This window comes from Oreochromis aureus, linkage group 3 (assembly GCF_013358895.1).
Source record: "Oreochromis aureus strain Israel breed Guangdong linkage group 3, ZZ_aureus, whole genome shotgun sequence".
Classification (NCBI taxonomy): domain Eukaryota; kingdom Metazoa; phylum Chordata; class Actinopteri; order Cichliformes; family Cichlidae; genus Oreochromis; species Oreochromis aureus.
In genome coordinates this window covers 9,988,753-10,012,086 of record NC_052944.1, presented here as the reverse complement: position 1 = coordinate 10,012,086, position 23,334 = coordinate 9,988,753, and the positions used below count along the sequence as shown (strand labels likewise).

The 23,334-nt window shown below is 42.5% G+C and overlaps 1 protein-coding gene across 2 annotated transcripts; it reads right to left on the bottom strand.

The window, feature by feature from the left end:
- Positions 1-1,958: 1,958 nt before the first annotated feature.
- Positions 1,959-22,336, bottom strand: fxr2 (fragile X mental retardation, autosomal homolog 2). 2 transcript variants are annotated; one of them, XM_031736259.2, is made up of 17 exons: positions 21,595-22,336; positions 18,195-18,247; positions 14,469-14,562; positions 13,075-13,146; positions 11,767-11,915; positions 11,509-11,602; positions 10,300-10,416; positions 10,037-10,207; positions 8,828-8,906; positions 8,542-8,699; positions 8,027-8,113; positions 6,528-6,744; positions 6,226-6,405; positions 5,569-5,760; positions 5,345-5,449; positions 5,152-5,240; positions 1,959-4,654 (listed from the first exon to the last, which is right to left on the bottom strand). In XM_031736259.2, exons 1-17 carry the CDS (start codon positions 21,643-21,645, stop codon positions 4,544-4,546), a joined length of 2,019 nt encoding a protein of 672 aa, XP_031592119.1. In that variant the 5' UTR covers positions 21,646-22,336; the 3' UTR covers positions 1,959-4,543. The 2 variants fall into 2 exon arrangements, with proteins under 2 accessions (XP_031592119.1, XP_031592120.1); XM_031736260.2 differs by having other exon boundaries at positions 8,590-8,699.
- Positions 22,337-23,334: the final 998 nt, after the last annotated feature.

Below are 23,334 nucleotides of genomic sequence, written 5' to 3'. Positions count from 1 at the left end.
GTCAACTGTATACAGAAACCCATTACTAATGTTGCTAGTTCTTTTTATTTGAGGTTGCAGTGCATTAATTAAATATAACTTCTGTAGCATCAACATTAGATTATTAGAATGACATATTCTTATGAATGAAACTAAGACTGTTTTTCATCATTGAACCACTGCTTTACTTTTGCTAAAATGCCCTTTAAAAACTTCAGACTTAAGACATTTCTTTAGCAAGTTATATATAAAGTCTGCAAATGTGACATAAAAGTAAACTTCCAGTAGAGGGAGACACAGACAGAAAAACACAAAGGAGTTGACTCATCATTACTTTGGGTAACTTATCAGGTGACACCCCAGTTTTGATCAAATCACTTCTTTATCTAACAAGGAAGAAACCTGCTGAGGGCAAGCTGTTGTTTTTAGCATGCACTGTGATAAACTCCTGTGAATGTGTGTCTCAAGCCATAAAACCTTTTTATGTAAGATGTCATGCACAGTAGCACCAGTTGCCTTGAAGAAATAGGCTGATGGTAAATAAAAGGATGTTATACTGGCCATATATGTCAATATATTTTTCCCAGTGTGTGAGAACTGCATGAATTTCTTTTTGTTTTAACTTTACTTATGTAGCCTACATTTTATCAACTACTCATACTAATGTTTGCAACTGTGTGTGGTGCATTTATATTTATTACTCTTTAAGATCTACACACTATAATGTCCCCCAACAGCATGTTACAAAAGAGCCAATGTTCAGTCCCAAATCCTGGATTATACTAGACACTAATTTGGCGACACACTGGGTATAATATACTAATATCCTTACCTGCTGAATAAAGTCTTGCATTTTCCACCCAAAAAATCCTTTTTGTGTGCATCATCAGATTTATATATGTATGTAAAGTCAAACTCTGCAAACACAACCATGTTTCTCCACCACCACGATTGGACCAAAGAACAGTCACCCTGCCTCTAAAAGCTTGTGACTTATATCAGTTTTAATGCAGAAAGCAGCCATATTCTTATATTATAGTACATTTCTGTCTTCTTGGTTTATTTCAAGCACTTTTAATCACACATTTGTTTCTTTTTGCTTTGAAATTTGATCAGCTGTTATCATTTATAGCGATCTGCACTCATCCTTAAGATGGGCTGACCCAGTCACTAGAGGTGATGACTCACCATTTGTACAGGCTCAACGAGCAAATAGCAACCACGTTGCTGTAAATACCCCGCTGAGTCACTCTACTGTGTACAAGTACAAGTAAGTTTTAAAGAAACATTTGATCAGATAAAAGAGGGTGGGGTCTCATATCTGTATTAGACATTATTCAGTTGATTCAATTTTATTTTACTTTAATTATTTCATATCACAATAAGTCACCTTAACATGCTTTATATTGTCATGTAAAAACTTAAATTCAGCAGACCACCCACTATGAGCAAGCACTTGGTGACAGTGGGGAGAAAAAAAACAAAACAAACAAACTTCTTTTCAACAGGAAGAAGCCTCCAGGAGAAGACCAGGGTCAGGGAGGGTTAGCCATCTGCCATGAACGGTTGGTAAACTTGAACCAAGGTCTTAAATCCCTTTAAAAATTTGTTCCTCCAGAAGCAAAAATGGTTCCTTGAAAGGTTTTCCTCACATCTAATCAAACCTCACTATGCTTATTTACTCAAAGATTTTTAAATAAATTAAAAAGAGGGGAGGGGGGTGTGAGGTAATGGCCAACCAAATACTGGAAATAACAGCCGATGCTTCTTTAAATTCAAAATAGGCTTGCTTAAAATAGCATGGGACAAATTTAACACTGCAGTAGGAACAGTTATATCATCTATAATTTTTCTTTTCAGAACTTAGACCCCATTGTGATCATCCCCTAATTATTAGACTAAATTACACTCGCATCAACATAACATCCAGAAGTCTAATGTGGTTTGTTTTGTATATGTTAAAAAGAAAAAAAAATGTATACCAAACAATGAAAAGTCCTTTATTGCCATCAGAACATGAGTGAGAAAACCAGAGACAAAATCTGACAGAGTGAGGAGTCGACTGTACAACCAGCATCCACGCAGACGCACGTGCGCGCACGCACACACACGCAGCAGTCTTTCAACAGGACGTGAGGGATACAGATACATTAGGGAATACAGTACTCACACAATGAGGTATAAAGGTAAACACAAACATACCACGCAAGGCTTCATCCTCCACTCGCACACATGCAACTGAACCAAGGTACAAATACTCAAATGTTCGATCATCCTCTAAAAACACAACATACAGGTGAGCAGAAATGTAAAACAGCAGCATCTGGGTCATCTCGAGTCAACCACACTCCCATTCGTCTGTCTCTCAAAACCTTTGGTCATGTGGATGCTTGCTTGTCATGCACAATGTTGCCCTTTGTAATTTCACAATTTAACACTTTTGAAACTCTGAAAACTTGTAAGCAAAAGGAACCGGTCCCTTCCTGACTCGTACCCACCGACAGAGTGTGGGAGGGTGGGGGGGTCTGGGCAGATAAGTATTGGAGGGGGAGAGAAAAAAAAAAAAAAAAAATCAGTCAAATAGTTTTTTCCTCTCTTCATGGTAGAGTTTCTACGTTAGTTGGACATTCAGTGTGTACATTAGCAGCAATTCTAGTGAATGAAACAATGGCTTTGTAAGTCAGATTAACAACACCCCTTTTTTCCTCATGCACAGGACAGGCACCACCTACTACTCGAATGGCCATGCAAGTTAGAAAAATAGACTGCAAACTCACAAGACAAGAGAAATCAAAGTTCATCTCCACAGAAGAGGTTGATTTCACTTCAGTTTTTTATTTCATATTTTCTACGATGTGGAAAGAGCAACAAAAAGAACTTGAGAGCGACAACCAAGACAACAGTAACAACATGAGCAGAGAGCCGCTGAGGTTTTCGAGTCCGTCTCTTACTCCGTATGCCGAGAAGAAAGAAAAAAAAAAATTACCCCAAACCGCCAGGTACAAAAGACGGACAACCTCGCTTGCTCAGTTTTTCGGTCCTCTACTTTTGCACTACGCGGGCGACCATGCCGACCTGGTGTGTGTACCTGTAAATGTGGGCCTGTGTGTCGTGTGGCTCTCATGTCATTTTAAGCTGTCCCGTTCCCACAGTCTGCAGTCTCCAGGCTCTCCCCACCCCTTCCCACGTCACTAGCAGCACCCGTCCCAGAAAAGGTGGTCGCGCTCCCTCCCCCCCTCCCCCTTCGTGTGCGTCTGGACCACTGCAGTGGTTTTAATCAAGACACTAAGTGTGGCTGGAAGCTAGCGCCGCCACCCCTCTGACACAGAAAGAGGCACGGTGTAGTTCTCTCCAAGTTGAAATCTTAACAGTTCAAGTGTGCGGTCGCTCTGGTCTCAGCCTATCCTGTTTGCGGGGCTGCACCGGGGTGCCGGCCCTGGAACACTTCCAAGGACCTGAAACAGGCGAGAGGAGGAAGAGACACATGCCGTGACAACGCCCCTCGGGGCTACGTTAGGTTTTCCCCACGTCATCCGCTCTCAGTTTAAAATTTTTGTTGTTGCCAAATGTCTCAACTGTTCACACACAGACAGACACACGCACTGACCCCGCTCCTCTTCCATTCCCCCACACTTACCTCCCCTAATGCCGTCCGTTCTACGCGGAATGAGAACAAGCGCCTTGAATTTCGCGTTTGGCACCAGATTGAATTATCCTCACATCGGCCACCCACTCCATCTGTTTCTGCATCCTGTTTTTTTGTTTTTGTTTTTCCTCATCACTCCCTCACAGATCTGTTCTCTCCTTCAAACCAAAAACAGAAAGAAAAAAAAAAAACCTGGAAGAAGAACTCTCATTTTCTTCCCCTCAAAAACAAACTTAATGGAAAAAAAAAAAACTCAAGTTTTTTTTTTTTTTTTATGTGTTTATATATATATTTGTTTTTCAAATTCAAGGCACAATGTCTATCTGTATTCCAATCCGTCTTCACTCCCAGGTTCAGTGTGCGAACATGGTGTCACATGAGCCGGACTGTCTGCTCATACAGCTTTACATCTCTCCTGTGTGCACTTTAAACACCGTTATAAAGAGATGCGTCTGTTTTGGTTGAGAGAGCGACCGCCGAGTCGAAACCAGTGATAAACAATGAACAAAATTAACATTAACAGAAATAAAGACAAACAGTTCAAAACAAAAAACAACAACAACAACAACAACAAAAAAAAAAACGTCTCGTCCTGTTTCTCGTGTTTCAGTATTTTTAAAAATCAAGTCATATCCACCAGCTCTTTTTTGGCAAGCTAGTTGTTTTTTTCCTCTTTTTTTTTTCTTTTAAATAAGCACTAAGTACTGATAGATAGGATAGCATACACCGTTAACGTGTGGTTTTAAGTAGATGCGTTTGTCGTTTTTTTGTACTTTTTCACTCTCGTAGTATGAACTCAGGTATTTTGTCAGGTACTTTTTCACTCATCTGTTTAAGGTTTAAGTTAATGCAAGCAGGGACAGAGTTTGCCATGGAGTCTTGCTCTAGACTTGGGTTCGCAAGGGTTTGCTCGTCTCTTTATGAGACCCCGTTGACCAAGGTCAGGGTCTCGCTGGCCGAGGTCAATCCTTTGCTGGGGGAACGCGTCGAGGGCGTTCGCTCTTCCTTCTTGGCGGTGGTGCCGTTCTCCTGCGGGTGCAAAACGTAGATCAAAGTGAGAATTGTCACTAAACAGTAATCTGGGCTAAAGCTGAGATCAATTCCTCATCGCCCACAGAATTAGATCATTTTTCTGGAAGCAGGAGGGGCACAAGGTGTAACTATGCTTCCTTGAGCACATATCAGCTGCCCTCACCCCGAGTGCTTCATCTCAAGAACAAGCTAAAACTCCAGTAGCCCTTGTTCTGCTCTGCTGCCTTGGTGAACTTAGCGTTAAGAAAGAAAGGTGATAACCAATGGTGTGAGACAGATTATCTCTGAGGGGAGTTTTAGTTTCTATCATGGCAGCAAAAGCAAAGATAGCCTGGCTAAGTTCAGCCTGCTCTGTCAGGGGAACTGTCCCCTGGTGAATCAATCACCTCATTCACTTAGAATGAACACAAATGACAAAATGAACTCCAAAATGTAGCCGACATATAACCGAAAAATCAGGGGGAAATACTGTCTGTGCATATGTCAGCTTGTACCTTGGGCTCAGGGCCAGCGTGGTTTTCCTTCTGTGGCAGGTTCTGTCTGCTCTGGGACTCGGCGCGGGATATGTAGTCAGCAACAGTCACTGGAAACATTGAAGTCTGTTAGCTAGAACAGCAGCTGGGAGTGTGTGTTCATTCTGAAAGTAAGAAGTAAAATAGCTAAACTAGTAAAAGGACAGCAACTCACCACTTTCTGGCTGTCTGTCACGGCTGGTTGAACCTCCCTCTGGGCGGTTGCCACGGTTACGGCGGCGGCGGCTTCGGTTGCGGCGCTGAGGCCGGGCTTCTTCATCTAACAGTCAAATTAGAAAATGTAGATCATCTCCCGCCAAAAGTTTCGGATTTCTGCTCGACTAACCACAAACGCACGGCAACAAGTTTCGACAAGGAGAACAACACCGCAACTCTCACCTAGTCCGTTCTCACTCGGGCCAGCCTGGCTGTCCGACTCTGTAGCTGCGTCCATGACACTGGGCTCCTGGTCGTTCCGGCGGCGGCGGGATCGTCTGCGGCGATCTCCCATGCCTTCACTGATGTCTGCGTCAGCCAGCTCTCCTTCACCCTCCAGCAGGGAGTATGGATTACTGTCTGGGTCCTTCAGTACTGTTCAGGTGACAAAACAATAGTTTAACACTTGTGTATCGTTTCTTCCATTTAATGACTGCAGTTTTAACATAAAGACCTTACAAAAACTTTACACTGCAGTAAACATTTCTGACTGACTGAAGGATATAGCTTAGAGGTTTTTCAGGTTTTTCTCTTCACCTCATTAAGAGGACCACACCTTTCAGGCTCAATTACAAGAAGGTGCTTGCCAGCTGCTTCTGGGAAAATCTTCAGTAGCCACTTGTACCGAAAATAAGTTTGGTTTCTTAATCTTAAAGTTCTTATTTAGACTGTTACTAAGGTGGATGTTCATGTTAAACTTAGTAGTCATAAATAAAGAGGTCAGCATATGCTCAAGTAAGCTGCAAGCTCAGGCTTCAGACAGCTGTAAAGAGAAGAAAATCGGGGGGTTTTCGGAGAAAAGCGATGCCATGTGTGTCATTAGGGAACAAAGAGGGCTACCTGAGCTGATTGAGTTCGAGGGCTTGGATCCTGGCCCTCCACGACCTCGTCCTGAGTTGGATCCTCTGCCCCTACCACCCCGTCGGGATCCCCTCTCATCGTTGCCTATTCCACGAGGCCTCTGGTCTCGCTCGGTGAGATCCTCTGGCTCAGAGGCATTGGACAGTTCAGAGTTTGTGCCTGGATTAAGTAGACAATCAAATCGGATTTATTTTTCATTTTATGACTAAATCTTATGTTGTACATAGTATATTTCTCAACAAATGCACATTAAAGTCGAATTTGAATTTTTTAACACTCACCATATCCGGAGTACTGGCTGTTGGAGGCCCTTCGCCCTCTGCCGCGGCCCCCGTAGGTTCGAGTGTGGAGTGAATTGGTGCTTTCATCTGTCAGGTAGCCTTTCTCCCGATCAACACCAGGGCCCCCAGTTCGGCCGGTAGGCGCACGGTACCCAACCCCGATCTGACGGAGCTGCTCGTCAATCTGCAGGCGCTCGAGGCGCAGCTGCTCCACCTCCTACAGGTCGGGGACAGATTGCATTTTAGAGCCTGTTCGTCTGTACGTGGTTTACATAACGATAAAGAAAAAAGGTGAGGGGGCGAACAGAAAGGACTCAACAGTCCACTAACACAAGATCATTCTGCCGGGCTTAGAGCTCCCATCAGCTGTGAGCCTTGCCTTGCTTTGGTTCTCTTAATAAGCCTACCACTCACCACTAGGTGGCAGCAATTGGTGAAGTTCAACCTGAGCATTCTCACAGAACACCCACTTGTGTTGAAACACCTAGTGATTTTTAACAGATGGACCGGCTGACTGCGATAAACACTAATTTATAGTCGAGGGTTGAATAAGCAGCTGTATCTGTCACACAGATACAGGCATGCCTGCCATCGATTACAGTCTCTTTTTTTTTTTTTTTTTTTTAAGCAAACTGCTGCCTTTACACTTTTAGAAATGCCCCCCCACTCCACTTACTAAATCTCTAAAGGATAACAAAGAGCTCCACAGTCTGCTTGCTCAGATGTTCTCAGTCAGTTTGAGTCACAGATGCCGAGTGGTTTTGCAGAGATTGTCCAGTTGGTTGGATCTCCGTATCGTCTTGCTGGAGAGGATACCACATAAGCGACAGCCAATAAACTGATAACCTTTCTCACAGCCCTCTAATAAACCAACTTGAGAGCAGGGATAAACTTAAAGGTATCAGTTTATCAAATTTGATGACACCTTCAATAAATTAAAAGCTTTTCTTTTCTTTTTTTTTAAAATAGTAGATGAGAGGAGTGGGCAGTGGTGACTAATGGCAGTTTAGAAGTGGGTGATCTAGAGTAGGATTTGGTGGGGAGAGGGGTCTCAATTCACGGTGTGACAGCTGTCTCCACCAATGACAGCTGAACCTCAAGGGAGGTGTGAAGGAAGTGAGGGGGGACAGGAGGGGGTCTGATGTTATTTTTGAACACTGAGGGTCCAGATAGCTGGTAATCTATACTCAGGCATACTCTCCACTCCATCCCGCAGAGAGGGGCTATTTATAAAAGCACATGAGGTAAGGGCAAAATAAGGAGCTCTCAGCAGCTTTCCTCATGTGGAGCTGGACAGTCGAGAGACAGGTGACCGATACACGCCGCCTCCACGTTCCCAAAGGAGAAGAAATAATTGTAAGAATAACACACGTATTCAAATAAAGGTCGAGGTGGCAGAGACAGAAAATACACTGCTTTTATCTTTTTCTGTCACAAAAAAAGACAAAAAACAAAAAGCAGTGGTGCCATCTACTGGTAAAAATGGAAGACTGACAAACCTGGAGATAGGACACGTGGTACTCCAACAGAGCCTGAGCATTGCTGATGTTCTCCTTCGTTCCCACAAATACAAAGGGAACCATGCCCTGAAACAACAGCAGAGAGGAGGAATTAAAAGCTGAAGGTCTTTTTTTTCTTTTCTTTTCTTTTTTTTTTAAAGAAAGGAAACAGATAATCATCACTTTAAACAATGAGCAACTGAGGAGCAACTACATACTTAAATTGCACACTCAAAAGGAGCATACTAACCCATCAGACAACAGATGGCTAATAAGCCCAGTATAACTTATATGCTGTGCAGTGGGCTGTGTGTGGAAAGCAAAGCAAACTCTGTGACAAAACAAGAGACAAAGCAGCAGCAACACGAACAGAGTCAAAGCAGACGGCACATGGGACGTTTGCACGCTGCTGCAGTTAAGTAGCTTTTCTGATTGGAGAGACGAGGGAAGGGGGATGGTGGAGGGTTGGGGAGGTTATAGGCGGGTCTGGGAGAGCAGCCGATCGGTCCATTCACCTCTTTGCTGCTGGCAGTGTCGTCCCTGCCAGCCCCCTGCCTGCCTACCTCCTCGCGGGGAAGCTTTTTGTCGTTGTCTCCCTCGATCCTGACACGGACCACGCCCGACTTGTCCACAATCTCCTGGATGACTTTGCCATTTTTGCCGATGACTTTGCCTGCGCAACGGTAAAAGCGGGGAAAGCAGAAAGGGTGAAAGAACGTTTCAATGAGGAATATGGTGTGGTGATGAAGCAGAATGTCAGCAGCAAAATGAACTCTCAGAAATGTTACATTGCTCACTCACCTACAAGGTTCCTGGGTACCTGAAAGTAGTCTTCCTTGAACTCGAGATACTCTCTGGCCTGTTTCACTGCCTCTGGGGTCTGTAACAACACAAACAATGCAGTATACGGCACATAAGAACCAAAATGAAAGTATGCACAGCAAAAAATTAAATTCAGTTTCAGTGCATTATTCTGCACTAAAAAAAGAATTTTAAAAAATCTGATATTTTTTTAAGTAACCGTTCTTATCCAGTTTCAATTTTATTTATACAGCACTAAATCACATCAACAGGTCTCTCTACCCTACAGTAATACAGAGAAAATCCCACGAATCAAATGACTCCTTATCAACAAGGAAGGACTCCCTTTTAAGAGGAAGAAACCTCCTACAGAACCATGCTCAGGGAGGGCCAGCAATCTGCTGTGACCGGTTGAATGTCGGAGGAGGAAGACAGACACACTGTGGAAGCAGGGCTGCTCTAGCCAGGACTCTGACAGCTTTGCTCAGACTCAGATGTTTGCAGTGCTTCTGCATTTGTCCGTTCGTTATAAGCTAACGAGTTCTCATTAACTACTGCCTGCTGTGCTACCCTCTCTCATTCAATAACAGCCAAATACACAAGTCTAGTGACCAAATATACAATCTAAAATTTAAAAAGTTAATGTGAGAGTTGCATTAAGCACTAATTAGATAGATAATGTAACTAAAATATGTTTCATTATTGTATGTTTGTTTAAAAAATTATTATCTCCAGTGGCTTCTGGGGCAGGCGGGGGTGACTGGCAACGGTAGGGTAAACACTAATTGAGTTTAAGACCACAGACCAAATCTGAACACAGACTTCGACATGCAGGCAGTTTACGTTCTCTGCATTTCTACGCACTGGTATTAACTGTGAAGAGTCAATATTCTCAATCCATCAATCATAAGCTTATTGTTTTAAGACATCCCTACAACCAATTAGCCTATTATTGCCATCTCACACTGGCAACAGCCTGAATGGATCAATGGAATTGTTATTCCATTGATCCATTCAGGATTAAAGTTTTAAAATAGTAAAAGAGAACCAAACAAATGTTATGGTTTCAGTGCTTCAGATGATATTTGCCCACCTACATTCACTAACAGTGAACTGTCAGTGCTGTATGCAAATAAGGACATCCATCATTTGTTTTCTCCTGCTTGCTTCTCCAAAAACAGCAGCAGAAAGCCTCCTTAACCAGCGTACCTCTCCATAGATCCTGAACGTGCAGCTTTCCTCCTCCAGCTCGATCGCTGTAACACCAGGCACCTTCCTCGCTTGCTGGATGTTGGCACCGTGGGAGCCGATGGCGAGGCCCATCAGGTCCTCCCTGACCCTCACCTCCTCTTGGTACGCCGATGCTAACTGCTTACTTGTCTAGGAGAGGGGAAACGCAAGGTTGCTTGCCAAGATGCATCGCTAGGATTTAAATGATCAGGGAGACACATGTAGTTGACAGAATGTGTTACCTCCAAATGTTTGGTGGCTTCTTCATTGCGGGACATTAGCATAAGCTTGGTACGGATGCTCCGGAAATGCATGTCGCTCAGAAGAGCTGCACGCTTTACTGTGGTTTCATTTGTAGACTGAAGACACAACATAAGACACACAAGGCAACAAAGGTTCAGAATCAGGTAAACCAATACAACAAAAGCCGTAACCGACTCGTACAAACGATCCAGACAGAACAGACATTCAATGCCCTGAGCAAGAAATGCTTTGAAAAACAAGTTCCTAAACCACAACAAACAATCATCTGGGGCGTGTAGTGCATGAACCCATTATTAGAGAGCCCTGAACTGAAATTTGGGTTAATTCTACGGCGGTGAAAATGGTGGTAGAAGTCAAACTTCAAAGAGGGGAAAAAAAAAAAAAAAAAAAAAAAAAGGGTTTTAAAAGCTTATTTTGGGCTGAAGCCTTCACATTTTTAAGTGGCTTTTATCAGGGTTCTCTAGCGGGTCCATACATGAGTTTTTTTTATTGAGATAATGCTTTAAAATAACTGCCTAAATAAGGCATAAGAATGGCTGCTGTGTGGCCAGACTTTCTTCTGGTAAAGCTATTCAACTCTAGCAAATTTATAAGATTTAAGGTCTTTGAAATTTAGGATTCACACTTCTCTTTATTGACCACAATCCAAAGCACTGCTAAAATGCTCTTTCTAGAGCTGAAAGGTAAACTCTTTGCCATCACTATGACACAGTTGTAGCTGAATTATTCCCTGATTCAAATATCCCTACGCTGAGCCCAAGTGTCCAGGAGTTTGGATTTAAGATGTTTTTAAAAATTAGTCATGCTTAGCTCAACTTAAAACTGTTTACTTTCAGGTGATCTCTTATACTTCTTAAATACAGAAGGCTAAGTCATTCATCTCTACAGCGCTTAGCATTAGCAGAAGTATACAGTCGTATAGCCTTTACAAACATTTGTGAATGAATATCTACACACTCAGTCACAAAGTAGCAGTGTGTGTATATGGTACAGTACTTTTGTCCATATAATGTTAGCAGCATTATCTGGATTCACATCCATTCGTCTGTCTGACTTCCCTGATGTTCACATTTTTGAGTGAGATTTTTTTGCAGCTGCTTTGCATCATTTTTTCACATGATGATATAAAACAAGGCCATTAACTTGATCATGAGGCGTCTGCTGAAGTGTGTGTTCAGAGTACTAACCAGCACGATGAGCTCATGTGTTTGGGCACTGTAGAAGATGCAGTTGGCTCCGATTGCTTTCCTGAAGTCTTTGTGAATGTTGTCGTTTGCACAGCTGTCGATAAAACAATCCAGAGCAGAGTCGATCTCGTTATTCGTTTGGCAGCACTGAATCATCATTACACGCATGATTGCTGACAACATATGAGAACTTTAAGGAAGCAAAGTGGTTGGATGTGTAGAGGCATGAGTGAGGGATTATTTATATGCAGGACTCACATGTCCCTCAGGTCTTCTGGGACGGGGATGGGGATCTTGTGGAAGGTGTTTCGAGAGGCAGGGCTGTTGGGGTTTAGAGGCCTGATGCGCTCTGACGTGACTATCTCGTTGTACGTGGCGTCGCACGCTGCATATTCGATCACATAGAACTGAAAACAACACGGGAGATACAGATTTTTAATAAAGTAGACAAAAACACAGATATATAAAGCTCCGATGGAGTCAAAGATGTCTCAAGATGCATCTCTGCTTCATGCTGCTAATAAAACTACACTCTGTTGCTACTTTCTTCTGTTTCATAGGATACATAAAATGAAGTGGGAGAAGATGCATGAGAGTAAAGATACAGAAAAACACGACAAAGTATTAGACAAAGGATGGGAAGTAGTGCAGAAAGAGTGCAGCAGCAAGACCAACACTGCACACTCCACGCTCAAAGGACTGAATTAAAGCCATCAGTCAATGCTAGACATTCCTGCAGGCTCTTATCAGACTGCTCCAAATAACAGCACTACAGCAGCAGCAGCAGCAGCAGCAGCAGCTCCCTTGGCACATTAGCCCTGCATAGCTGTCCTTTCCATATCCCACTGACCCACTATTCAACCTGCAGCTGGTGCCTGAGAGTCAGTGCTCCTTGTAATTATCTGAAAATTTTTTAAAAGACCGGTCCCGTGCAAATCTACTTTGACACAATAGGTCAGGGTGCAGAAGACACACACAGTGAATGGGACAGGTAACTTGAATGTACAATGTCAGAGTCAATTAGGACAAACTCTTTGAGCCCATTACCCAGCAGCACTTCTTACTACTGGCCTATATTTATTTTACATACAGCATACTGCAGTACTCAGAGCTCCATAAAGACTTACTGGCAGTACAGCCAGAGGCAAAGTGAAAGACAACTGCATAGCCTCTATTACCGATTAATAAACAGAGAGGAAGCTGACCTAGGTGGATTCTATCACTGCTGCGTGATATCGTCTTCTCAATTATGATAGTTCCTTTCAGCTAAACAGCTCAGTGAAAGCCTCAGGAACTTAGAAACAGGAACTAACTATTGAGTTTTTAACGTATCCACAAAACAAAGATTAGGCTGGATTAAAAGAACAACTGTGTATCAAAATGTGCTGAAGTGTTGTCTAATGATGGGCAGACGTTCAAACAGGGCTCGAAACTCAAAGGTAGAGGATATATCATACATTCTAGTCATTCTTGCTTTATTATATAAGAGCAGGAAATATAATTTCAGTTTTTGTGTTTACCCACTTATCTGACTTGTTCAAAGATTTACTCTCAGCAAACACTTACTTCTCCCTTCATCATTCTGACCCGCGCCAGCCACCAGCCGCATGGCTCCTGTTCGTTGGCCCTGGAGTAAACCTGGAGAGAGACAGCGAATAAAAGCTGAACCACAGACAAAAGACAGAAACACGCTCATCCACTTTAAAATAAAAAAAATTCTATTAAAAATTACATAAATAAATAAAAGGCATCACCTTGAAAAGAGAGAATGGCGCTGTCTGACTTTGAATGGGACTAATTTAACCCAAGACACCTCAGGTATTAGTTTAGTGGTTAGTAAAAAACTTAACGAAACACTTGTATGAACAGCTCCCACAAATATTATGTGGATTCCACAGCTTTAATTCCCATGGTCCCACTTTATAAGACTTTTTGGCACACCTTAAAAAACCTCCCCAAAACTGTTGTAACGAGACATTTCCAGTACTTTTTATCTAGAGCCTCGTGTCCCTTAACTTGAATTTCCATGAGAACACAAAAACAAAACTCTCATGCTAAATAGATGCAGATGAGATGTCTCCACGACTGGGACGTGTTTCAGTTATGGAGACATCTCAAAACAAAATCATATGCAACACTTTTAAATGATCTGCAGACACCCTCAGATCTCAGTCAGGATTGTTAAGCTCACATTTGTGACAAAAACTCAATTTTAACTATGTCACTCTGTAATAAACATGTGGGCTGGATCTATACTATCGTTTTAGAAATGCTTTTTAAGTCCTTCGTAAAAGACTTCAGACCAAACCATGTTTATAAAAGCCTGAACACAACACATCATTTAAACAGTTACTTGATGGATAAGCACATATTCAACAGTCCAATAAACTCTACCACACAGTATTTGATGCTTTTCGTACGACTTCCTGTTTGTTACTGTTAAATGATTCCAGCTAGCGGTTTAACTTTGGAAGGAACTGCTTCTTTCATTGGTTGTTAGAGAAATGGTCAAAAACACTTTTACTGGGTGTGAATACAACATCACCCACAGCAATAGAAACATGTATACACACATTTTAATATACAATGTGTTTTATATGTGACCTATAAAGTATTTAATCATCCTATCAAGACTTCAGGCTTTTTAAATGAGCCTCAGGAACTCTGGCCATGTCTGAAATCACTGGGTGTATAGCAGACTATGTGATAATATATATCAGCACATAACATAAACTGTAAGTACTTCCAATTAATAATGTGGAAAAAAAAATATATGTGATCTAAAATGTGTACCCATCAAAGATTTCTGAATTTTCCAGGATTTTTGAAACGACAGGTGAAACATATCGGCGAATAATAATCTGACTGTCGGAGTGAAAAACAAGGCCTTGAGACATAAGGTCGGAAAAAAATTCATGTGTATGAGCTGAGTCAGACAGATGCAAAGAGGCAGGCCTCACCTCCACCTCCTCTCCTTCACCAATTTCCTTGTGGTAGTCGGCTGGAGGAGGCAACCGCACGTCACTGAAGGGCAACTGTCTCTCTGGCTGCCAGCTGTGGAGGAGACAAAACACTTGTCAACCTACCGACAATCACAGGTAGCAAAATGAAACGCTGTTGGCTGAAGCTCTTCTAAGTCACGTCACACTCGAACTGTAATGGTATGGGTCCATATTACCCACTCACTGCTGTGTAGCACATTTACAGACATAATAACAATAAAAGTTTTGAAGGTTCATTAGGTTTAATGAGGAAGCTCAGGGACCGTGGCTGGTCAGTAAGTGGAAAAGTTGTCATTTTACACTCAACAAGAATTTGAAAATGACTCAGAAGCAGAAAAGTGAAAGACTTGCAAAAGCTAAAGCTTTTGATTAATATACAGTATATAGCAGCTCATTCAGTTTGATCTTTCAACTAAGTTTTTATAGGACTTTTCTCTTGAGAGCTTCCATCCTCCTTTGTTTTTTGTTTTGGTTTTTGTGGGTGGAGCTTTATTGGTGGAAGAAAGTAACAACAATGCTTTAACATCTATGACAAAAAAAAACTAAAGGCATACAAATATCTTGATGTTTACATGTTTATACTCTACAGTCACCCCCAGGACAAAGAGTATCACTTGTTGTTCGTGTTTGTGTAATAGAACAACATAAGGACAAAATCCAGCTGTACTATCCTTTAGCTACAACAAACCAACTAAACCACACTCACCAGCCACTCTCTTTGATACATCTTGCTAATATTGGGTTAGACTCCCTGACACAAAGCAGGATGGGGTCCATCCTTTTGTTTATGCCCTACCATCAGAATGTCAAACCAGAAATCCAAGACTCCTCAGTCTCCTCCGCAGTGATTTTCCAATTTTCTCTTATCTGCCAATAGTGAGCCTGTGCTAACTGTAGCCTCAGTTTCCTGTTCTTAGCTGACAGGAGTTGCACCTGGTGTGGTCTTCTGCTGCTGTAGCCTGTGCGCTTCAAGGTTCATCAGGTTATGCTATTCTGCATACCTTGCTTGAACAAGAAGTTATTACTAGTTACTGTTGCCATTCTATTGTTGTGTAACAACAATAGTTGTTCTATTGTTGTGTCTGGTCATTGTCTTCTGATTTCAACAAAGCATTTTCATCCAAAGGCCTCTTGCACCGTGACGAGCAGGGCAAACGCCCGGATTCGAGTCTGACCCGCGGCCCTTTGTCACATGTCTTCCCCTTTCTCCTCTCCCTCCCTCCGCTTTCCTGTCACTCTTCACTGCTCTGTCCAGTAAGGCCGAAAAAGCCCCCCCCCCCCAAAAAAAACAAAACAAAACAAAAAACCTCTTGCATTGGGTCACTGAATATTTTCTTTTTCTGACCAGTCTCTGTAAAGCCTAGAGATGGCTGTGAGGATGAAATCACTTAAATCACCTTTCATCTCCCATTCTAATTCTCGAACTTCACCAGGTCACTTGACAAAGTCAAAATGCCTATATAAATTTTTGCTGCCATGTAATTCGCTAATTAGATATCTGTTAATGAGGAGCTGAAGAGATGCATCTAACAGAGTGGTTGGTTACTGTATATAATGGTGATGCTTCCATACACTGATAGAATAACTGTGCATGTGTCTCGCTTACGCAGGTTCTCACGGGAGATCCCTTTTTTCATACCATTGGAAATAAAAACAGAGTTAATGTTGCACGTGTCAGATCAGGAACTCTGGCAAGAGACTTATCAAGCACTTCACTTCCTGGTTAAATAAAGTTTAAAAAAAATAACAGTCTATCTCATCTTTATCAACTGCACAATTGATTTTGCCTTTATGTGTGATAAACAGAGAAACGAATATTGAAGGACTTCATTCAGTCCAGTCCATTTAAAGGCTTGCAGCTGTGAACGCCAATCTATTAAAGCAGAATCCTTTCAGATTAAGAAAGGTTAGAGTCAAGATTTTTGTAAGGCTTTCAGTTATTCTAAATTCAATTAAAAATAACCTCACTTTCTTTGGGTTGTGCTTCACTCATTAGCTTGGAACATCTCAAACTTGTAATCTTCACAGAATTTCACTACCTTGGTTCCCAAGATGCTAAAACAAAGAAGTTATTTGAAAGCTGCTGGTTTACAAAGCCCTGACGGGTTGACGGCTAAAGCTTGACTTAAGACGTCTGTAAAAAAAAAAAAAAAAAAAAAATCTACGTTCTAACTTGTATAGTAACTGGAAACTCCTTTTATGCCTACATCGCAACCTCCCATGCCATTCGAATTGTTGTGGTATGCATTGACCTGATGTGTAGGTAATTTCTCATGAGGTGCATGTCAGGTTAGGTAAAAAGCTGTGGTGGAGGGTTAATGGTACAGGTTACGACGTAGACCTGACGCAGAAGTATAATTCACATGTAAGGAACATTTCTGTTGCTACATTATGAACGATACAGACTCCACAGGTCATCGAGGGCCGGTGTCATTTATGCTCACAGAGTTAAAATTAAACAAAGAGATGCAGTGTTTAGTTTTCATGCCGAACAATTCAGCGGTGAACTCCCAGAAACTGCAGGTCTACTGCAACTCAGACCTTTCAAATCAAGCCTGAGGCACTTTGTTTACCACTATTAAATAAATTAATAACTAACTAACTTCTTAAACTGTGCTCTAACCTTTAGTCCTTTTCTAATTGTTTTATTGGTTAAATTTAAACCATAAATTTAATTATAAGTGCTCTTACACTATCTCATGCTTCTCAACTTCGCTCATAGACTGTTACATTTTATATGAAGAACTTCTGATTGCCTTGTGGTTCAAATACGTTGTAAACTTAAACTTGAAACACTTGGTTGAATTGTTTGATATTTTCATCAATTTTGCCTCATTCATTCTGTTGGTAGATAGCAGACAGCAAAGTGCATCTGCTTTAAGCAACCATGTCACGATTTTCAGTGCTAATTTAAATCAGTCAATATCAGAACAAAAAATATTTTCCACTAACCAAGTCTTAATTCTTTTTAAGACCTTTGATGGATTTACGTAAGACCTTTCGCTTCTATTAAAGATTTATTTTTAGATCGATGATTTCAATGCCTTTTAGAATAAGGATGAGTAGGGACCCTTCAAAAACAGTCATCTTTTTTTTTTAACATTTATATTCTAATGACAAACAACAGAAAATGACAGTTTTTAAAAAACTTATTCTGGGCTTCTCATTGATTTTCTTTCACAACCAAATTGTGGTGACCCCAAATGGGTCTCATCTCACACCAAAAACGTGTACAGTTCATTCACCATCTTATACAACCAGCTGCTCCAACACCTACATGTGCTCAGGGAAAGTAAAAGGAGAAGGAAGGCAGGATCCCAAAAATGACACAGGCCACCCCGTTGCCACCCCTCCCAAAGCACATACCATGGGTCACTATTTTTAGGAGCTCCCTAATCTACATGCTGAGCCAAGTAGATAAAGAGGGACGAGGTGGATGGTGGATGGGTGGTAGAAGGGGACAGTAGGTGGTGCTTGGAATATAGGAAAGCATGCCACCAGGGTGGTGGTGTGAGAGGTGGGGGTTAGAGCAGGAGGTGAAAAAACTGTTAGAGACATGTATGGACAGCTGCATGCCAAACACAGGTGCTGAATAGGACAATTTTTAATGCCTTGCAACATCCTAAACCAGGCATACTGCGGTTAAGGCTAAACCGGAGAGGTGCACAGGAAGAGCATACTTACTTGTTTTCAAACACAATTGTGAGCGAGTCTTCGTGGACATCTTTGATATAACCCTAAAAGACAAAAGAGAGAGAGAATTTTTATTCCCAATGCACAACAGAAAGACAGAGATGGGTGGGGCTGTGAGCATTTATATTTTTTTTTGCATGTAAACAATACAGGCGGCTGCGAGCAATGTTAGACTGATACTGTGACTGGAAATACAAGAGGAAAAAAAAAAAAATAAAAAAAAAATAAAAAAGCACATCTAGGGCTTTTTTAGAAGCCAAGACATCACATCGCTGACACAATTCTCTGGCTGTGAATTCTGTGTTGGATAAAGTGACGAGGAACACTGACTCCTCCTGACAGCAGAGACAGCCGGGAAATCTCTCTCACACACACTCACTCACTCCCTCCCTCCCTCCCTCCCTCTCACACACACATAGACACACACGGGCAAACAACAACAGAATTAAAATGCAGAAGTGAGCCCTCTTCACTGTGTGTTTGTGTGTGTGAGATTTAAAGACAACAATTTTACACAGCACTGTTCACAGGAGTGCGTGTACAGGCACCCGGGCCAGCCTATAAGGGACAATCATTTGCCTGTCCATTACGAGAGATCACTTGAACCTACTACTCGTCCATCATGGCCGTCCACAGATCTGTCTCAGCATGCCATAAATTTTAAGCAACCTACTCCCCATTTGTAGTGTGGGTGTGGCACATCTCTCAGTGTGACACGACCATATATGGGACAGAGGGGTTGTACAAGTATTCTTGATGGTTTGTACTGTGGGGTGGGGTGGGGATTCACCTGCTGGAAAGATGCTAATGTTGAACTGAACCTGGATAAAATCTATGTTTAGACCTGATGGAGGTCCTGATGCTCCAAAACTGTAGTTAAAATTATACCTCAGTATTTTGTTTTTCATTGATTGTGAATTAAAAACAAAAATACCTATCAAAAACCCCAATCTAAGTATAAATTTCAAGATTCATTTTTATTTCAAAGTTCGTCCTTTGATCCTTTCTGTCTCAAGTTTTCCTACGGCTGAATGGTCAGGTCACTGTTGCAGCAGTTCGATGTCATCCGGCTATAGGACAAAGTCCAACTCTGCCGACTTAGACTGCAACAAGCAGTGATATAGTTCTGGTTCTGGTGTTGGAAGGGCATCTTTCACCAGTACCTGCGGCATGGGAAAAAAAAACTGGTCGTGTTACACTGTAGCTCATCAAGGCTGCAGAGCAGAAATTAAGAAAACCGTCTCTACCTTCAATCCAAGACGACGCAGCCGTGGTCTAGCCGCAAGATAAGACACCTACTGGTGAATCAACTGATTTGTGTTCCATTATTTACTGTCACAAAGTATGTATAGTATTAATTATTAAATAATTTAACAAAGTGTGGGTGTGCGCCCCTGGGTACGGAAATGCTGAGAACACATAAGCTCCACACGGGAATCATGATACAGGAAGACAGAAACATGATACCACATTAAACTTTTCTAAAGCCACTTTGGTTTTGATTGCACAGATGTCACACCATTAAAAAAAATTTTTTTTTGCAGTCTACTCTCAGATATTAATGCTAACCACCACTACCTCAGTTTTGAGAAGTCCTGGTTAGCATTCACACCATCAGTCCCTCTATATCTATACATCATCACAGGGTTCCAGCTTCAGAGCCGATTGGCCTTTATCAAAGAAGTCAGCAATGCCAACCGGTCTGAGTTAAAAAGCAATCGCCCTTCAGTTTCCACAGGTCACATGTGGTGAGAGACAGCTGCGTGCATGCTCTGTCAGGTTAACTGACCCTTACACAAGGCACTGCTCGGTTTGTACTACAGTTGCTCGTGTGCACACTTCAGCCTTAGGCCAGCACACACATGTGGTCACTAAGACCATTTGGAGAAAAGATGCCAGGTCTGCAACATTCCTCTCACAGATTTTTCAATATAACCAGCCACTGATCAGACTGGGCTTATAATAAAATATAAATGGATTAAAAGAAGGTAGTTTAATGCACAAGCTTCAGTGATGTAGGAAAAAAAGGGAATGTCACAATTTTTTAAAAATTAGTCCTCTCAGTTTTCCCATTGTGTTTTCTGCTGCAAAAGAAACCATACAGAGTGCCACTGTCCTGACAGTTTAATAAACATGATGCCCATTCATAGCTCAACAGAAAACAATAAAGTGGTAACGGGGCGAATGGTGTTGGAATTGAATAAAATCCTTTTATACCATGTGCCAATCACGACAGGAAAGGAGGAAAGTAGCAAAGCTTTCACCCCGGTCGCCTCCATCAAGGGCAAAAATATACACTAAAGAGAATCGCAGCTATGTGTCAATGACATCCGCAGAAAGAGCTGTGAAATAATGGACACAGCAGAGTTTCGTGGAAAGTGTATGACGCCAGAGCCAAACTGTCACCCCGTAAAACAGAACAACAGGTGAGGCAGCATGAGGAGGGTAAATATAGGGTCATCACTAACCCGCCATGTGCTCAACCAGTCAGCTGAAAGGTTGAGAACAAAAAAGACTGAAGACACAGGCAAAGAAATGGGTTATCTAAAAAGCTGAATCACAGATGTTCACTAAAACTAGACAGAGGTGGACAGGGTGAGTAGGGTTTATTTCCCTATCCCCCAAAACGGTTTAATGTCTCCTCAGTCTGAAGCTGCCCCTTAAACCTTACAATCTCACCCAAACCTGTAAACCTGACCACTTAAGACATTTGAGAAAAAAAAACAAGACATACTTGATAGTACAGTTTGGCTGCCATCTTAATGTTACGTCGTAAACAAGCTGTGACACAGCAACAACAAAGACCTGAAGTCATGTGTCTGCATGTGAAAGTGTCCTTTCTGTTTTAAATCGCGCAGAATTGAAACCAAAAGCGTCAGCCAGGGCAATAAACATGAGACACGCCGTACAGCGCTGTAGCTGAAACCTGGGCTGGGCTACAAAGCAATTATGAAGAATGTGAGCTTTGATGTAGCATCACATCACAGTTGCACGTAGGAGCTGCACAACAGCTGTCTGATCAGCAGCTCGCTGCTCTTTTTAAATATTTCCATCCCAGGTTTCATTAGCGGACCTGCCGTGTGTTGCTTCAAAACTGTTTACAGCGTGTTTTCACGCTGACATGTGATAAAAAAAATGAACACACATAGGCCATACATGGTGATGTCAAGTGTGCCTAGCTTAACTGCTAGCTACGGCTAGCTGCCTACCCCACAATGGCCAGCCCTAATTGAACGCAAAACCATCCCTGTTCGTCAGGAGTGGACCCACGCTAGCATTAGCAGAGTACCAGTTAGCGAGAGCTGAGCTCAGAAGAGCGAAACCTAACGTTTTGAGAAGAAAACAAAACTTTAACTGGGACAGCTAGAAACTACGTCTGTAACCTGGTTACCTTGTAGAAGGCCCCGTTCGAGCCGCGAACTTCCACGGCCAGCCCGTCCATACTTGTCGGTAGATCCCCACGGCTGTGCTTGTCTGTAGCCGCTGTGACTCCCTGCGAGTCCGGTAGCGTTACCACCCCCAGCTTCGCCGGCCCCTCGCCGCTATCCGGCCGCTTGTGGATTTCCAGTGTTTCGGGTGGAGGAAGAGGGGCAGAGGTGATGGGGTTGGGGAGGTTGGGTGTGATGGTGTCAACTAATGCAACGCAGACGCCGTCTCCAGCACCAGTGAGGAGGAACCGCTCTCTGTTTTTGTCTCAGTGTCGGATTTGATTGCCGCGACCTAAAAGGGACCGCCACGAGCGATGGCGAGGTCTCGACGCGCGCGAGGAGAAACGAGCTAATGATGCTACTGCTGAGGATGCTAGCTGATGGGCAATTAGCTGGGAGGCTAGCTATCAACACCTTGATCCCGTCTGTTTTCAGGGATGCTAGTAGGCTAACATTTGATAGCCCGGCTGCGTTTGCCTGACTGTGCGTGTGGCGCAGTCGCTGCGTTGAAAAAAATCTCTTCACAGAAGTCGTCACCGGGGGTCGCTTCTTCGGTCTGTGGTGCAATTTTTCAGCGGCGTTTCTTTCCCAAAAAACGCATTCGTGATGCACTAGCGCCCGGCGACTCCTTACTCCAACTACCCGTCCCCTCAACACACACACACGCCGATAGAGTGAATCAGAGAGGGACTGAATGACCTCGAACACCCCACCCCTCCACACGGAGACCCACCTACCGGGAAATCCAAGGTTATAATTGGCCGAAGTAGCTGTCAGTTACCTTTAGCTTTCATTAATTGGTTAAGCGAATAAGGGCTGGTCTATAAGCGCAACCAATCACACCCATAGAGTCGCATCCCAGCACAATCCATTGGTTTCATCCCTTGTCAGTTACAATTTTACTCGAATTGACTGGCTCCCATGTCTAAATTTGCCCACTCATTGATGAGTGAGGACCACTAGTTATTGTGTAAACAGCACTAGACTGAAGTTACTATTTGTGGACCATTCAAAGTTACATTACTCTGTAGAAACAGCCACATCGAGACTGGAAACGCAAACCTTTCCACCCAGTGGAGATCCACAAAGTTTAAAGCTGGCTAACGCTTACTGGGAGAGAAGTACACGCAGTGTTGGCAAATCTTAGGTAGGAAATCCTTCACCGAGAAGACCAGATATGGACAGGGAGTGTTGCGAGGAAACAGCTGCGAGAAGCACACATGAGAAGTCATGTGGAAAAGACACACGCTACAAGAATACGAGTATTGTGCAACCCCATATGTACATATAATATGTATGGAAGAGAAACTGATAAATACAGGGGCTGATGTAGGCTGTAAAGACTTGACAGGACCAATAAAAGAATAAATAAATAGATAAATAACCTACTTTAACAATTGTGAACATACTGGGTTTTACTGCCTTTAAATAAACAGGGCAGTGTGCGCCATAGTCCTGCCAATCACCCCCTGCTAGTAAAGTTCTGCTAGAAGGATATTTCCACGTCTTTGAATCCATTTTCTTTGCTGTATAATCAAAACCAGAAAAAAGCAAGCAGGAGAAATCCCACAGCCAACAATCCCCCACATTTAGTGGAATGTAAAAACTTGATTGTCATTTATTAAAGCACAATGAGACATCTGCTTCCAATATCATCTCTCCTTGGAGGTTCAAAGCGATGTCAGTTCCGCTGCCAGCAACCG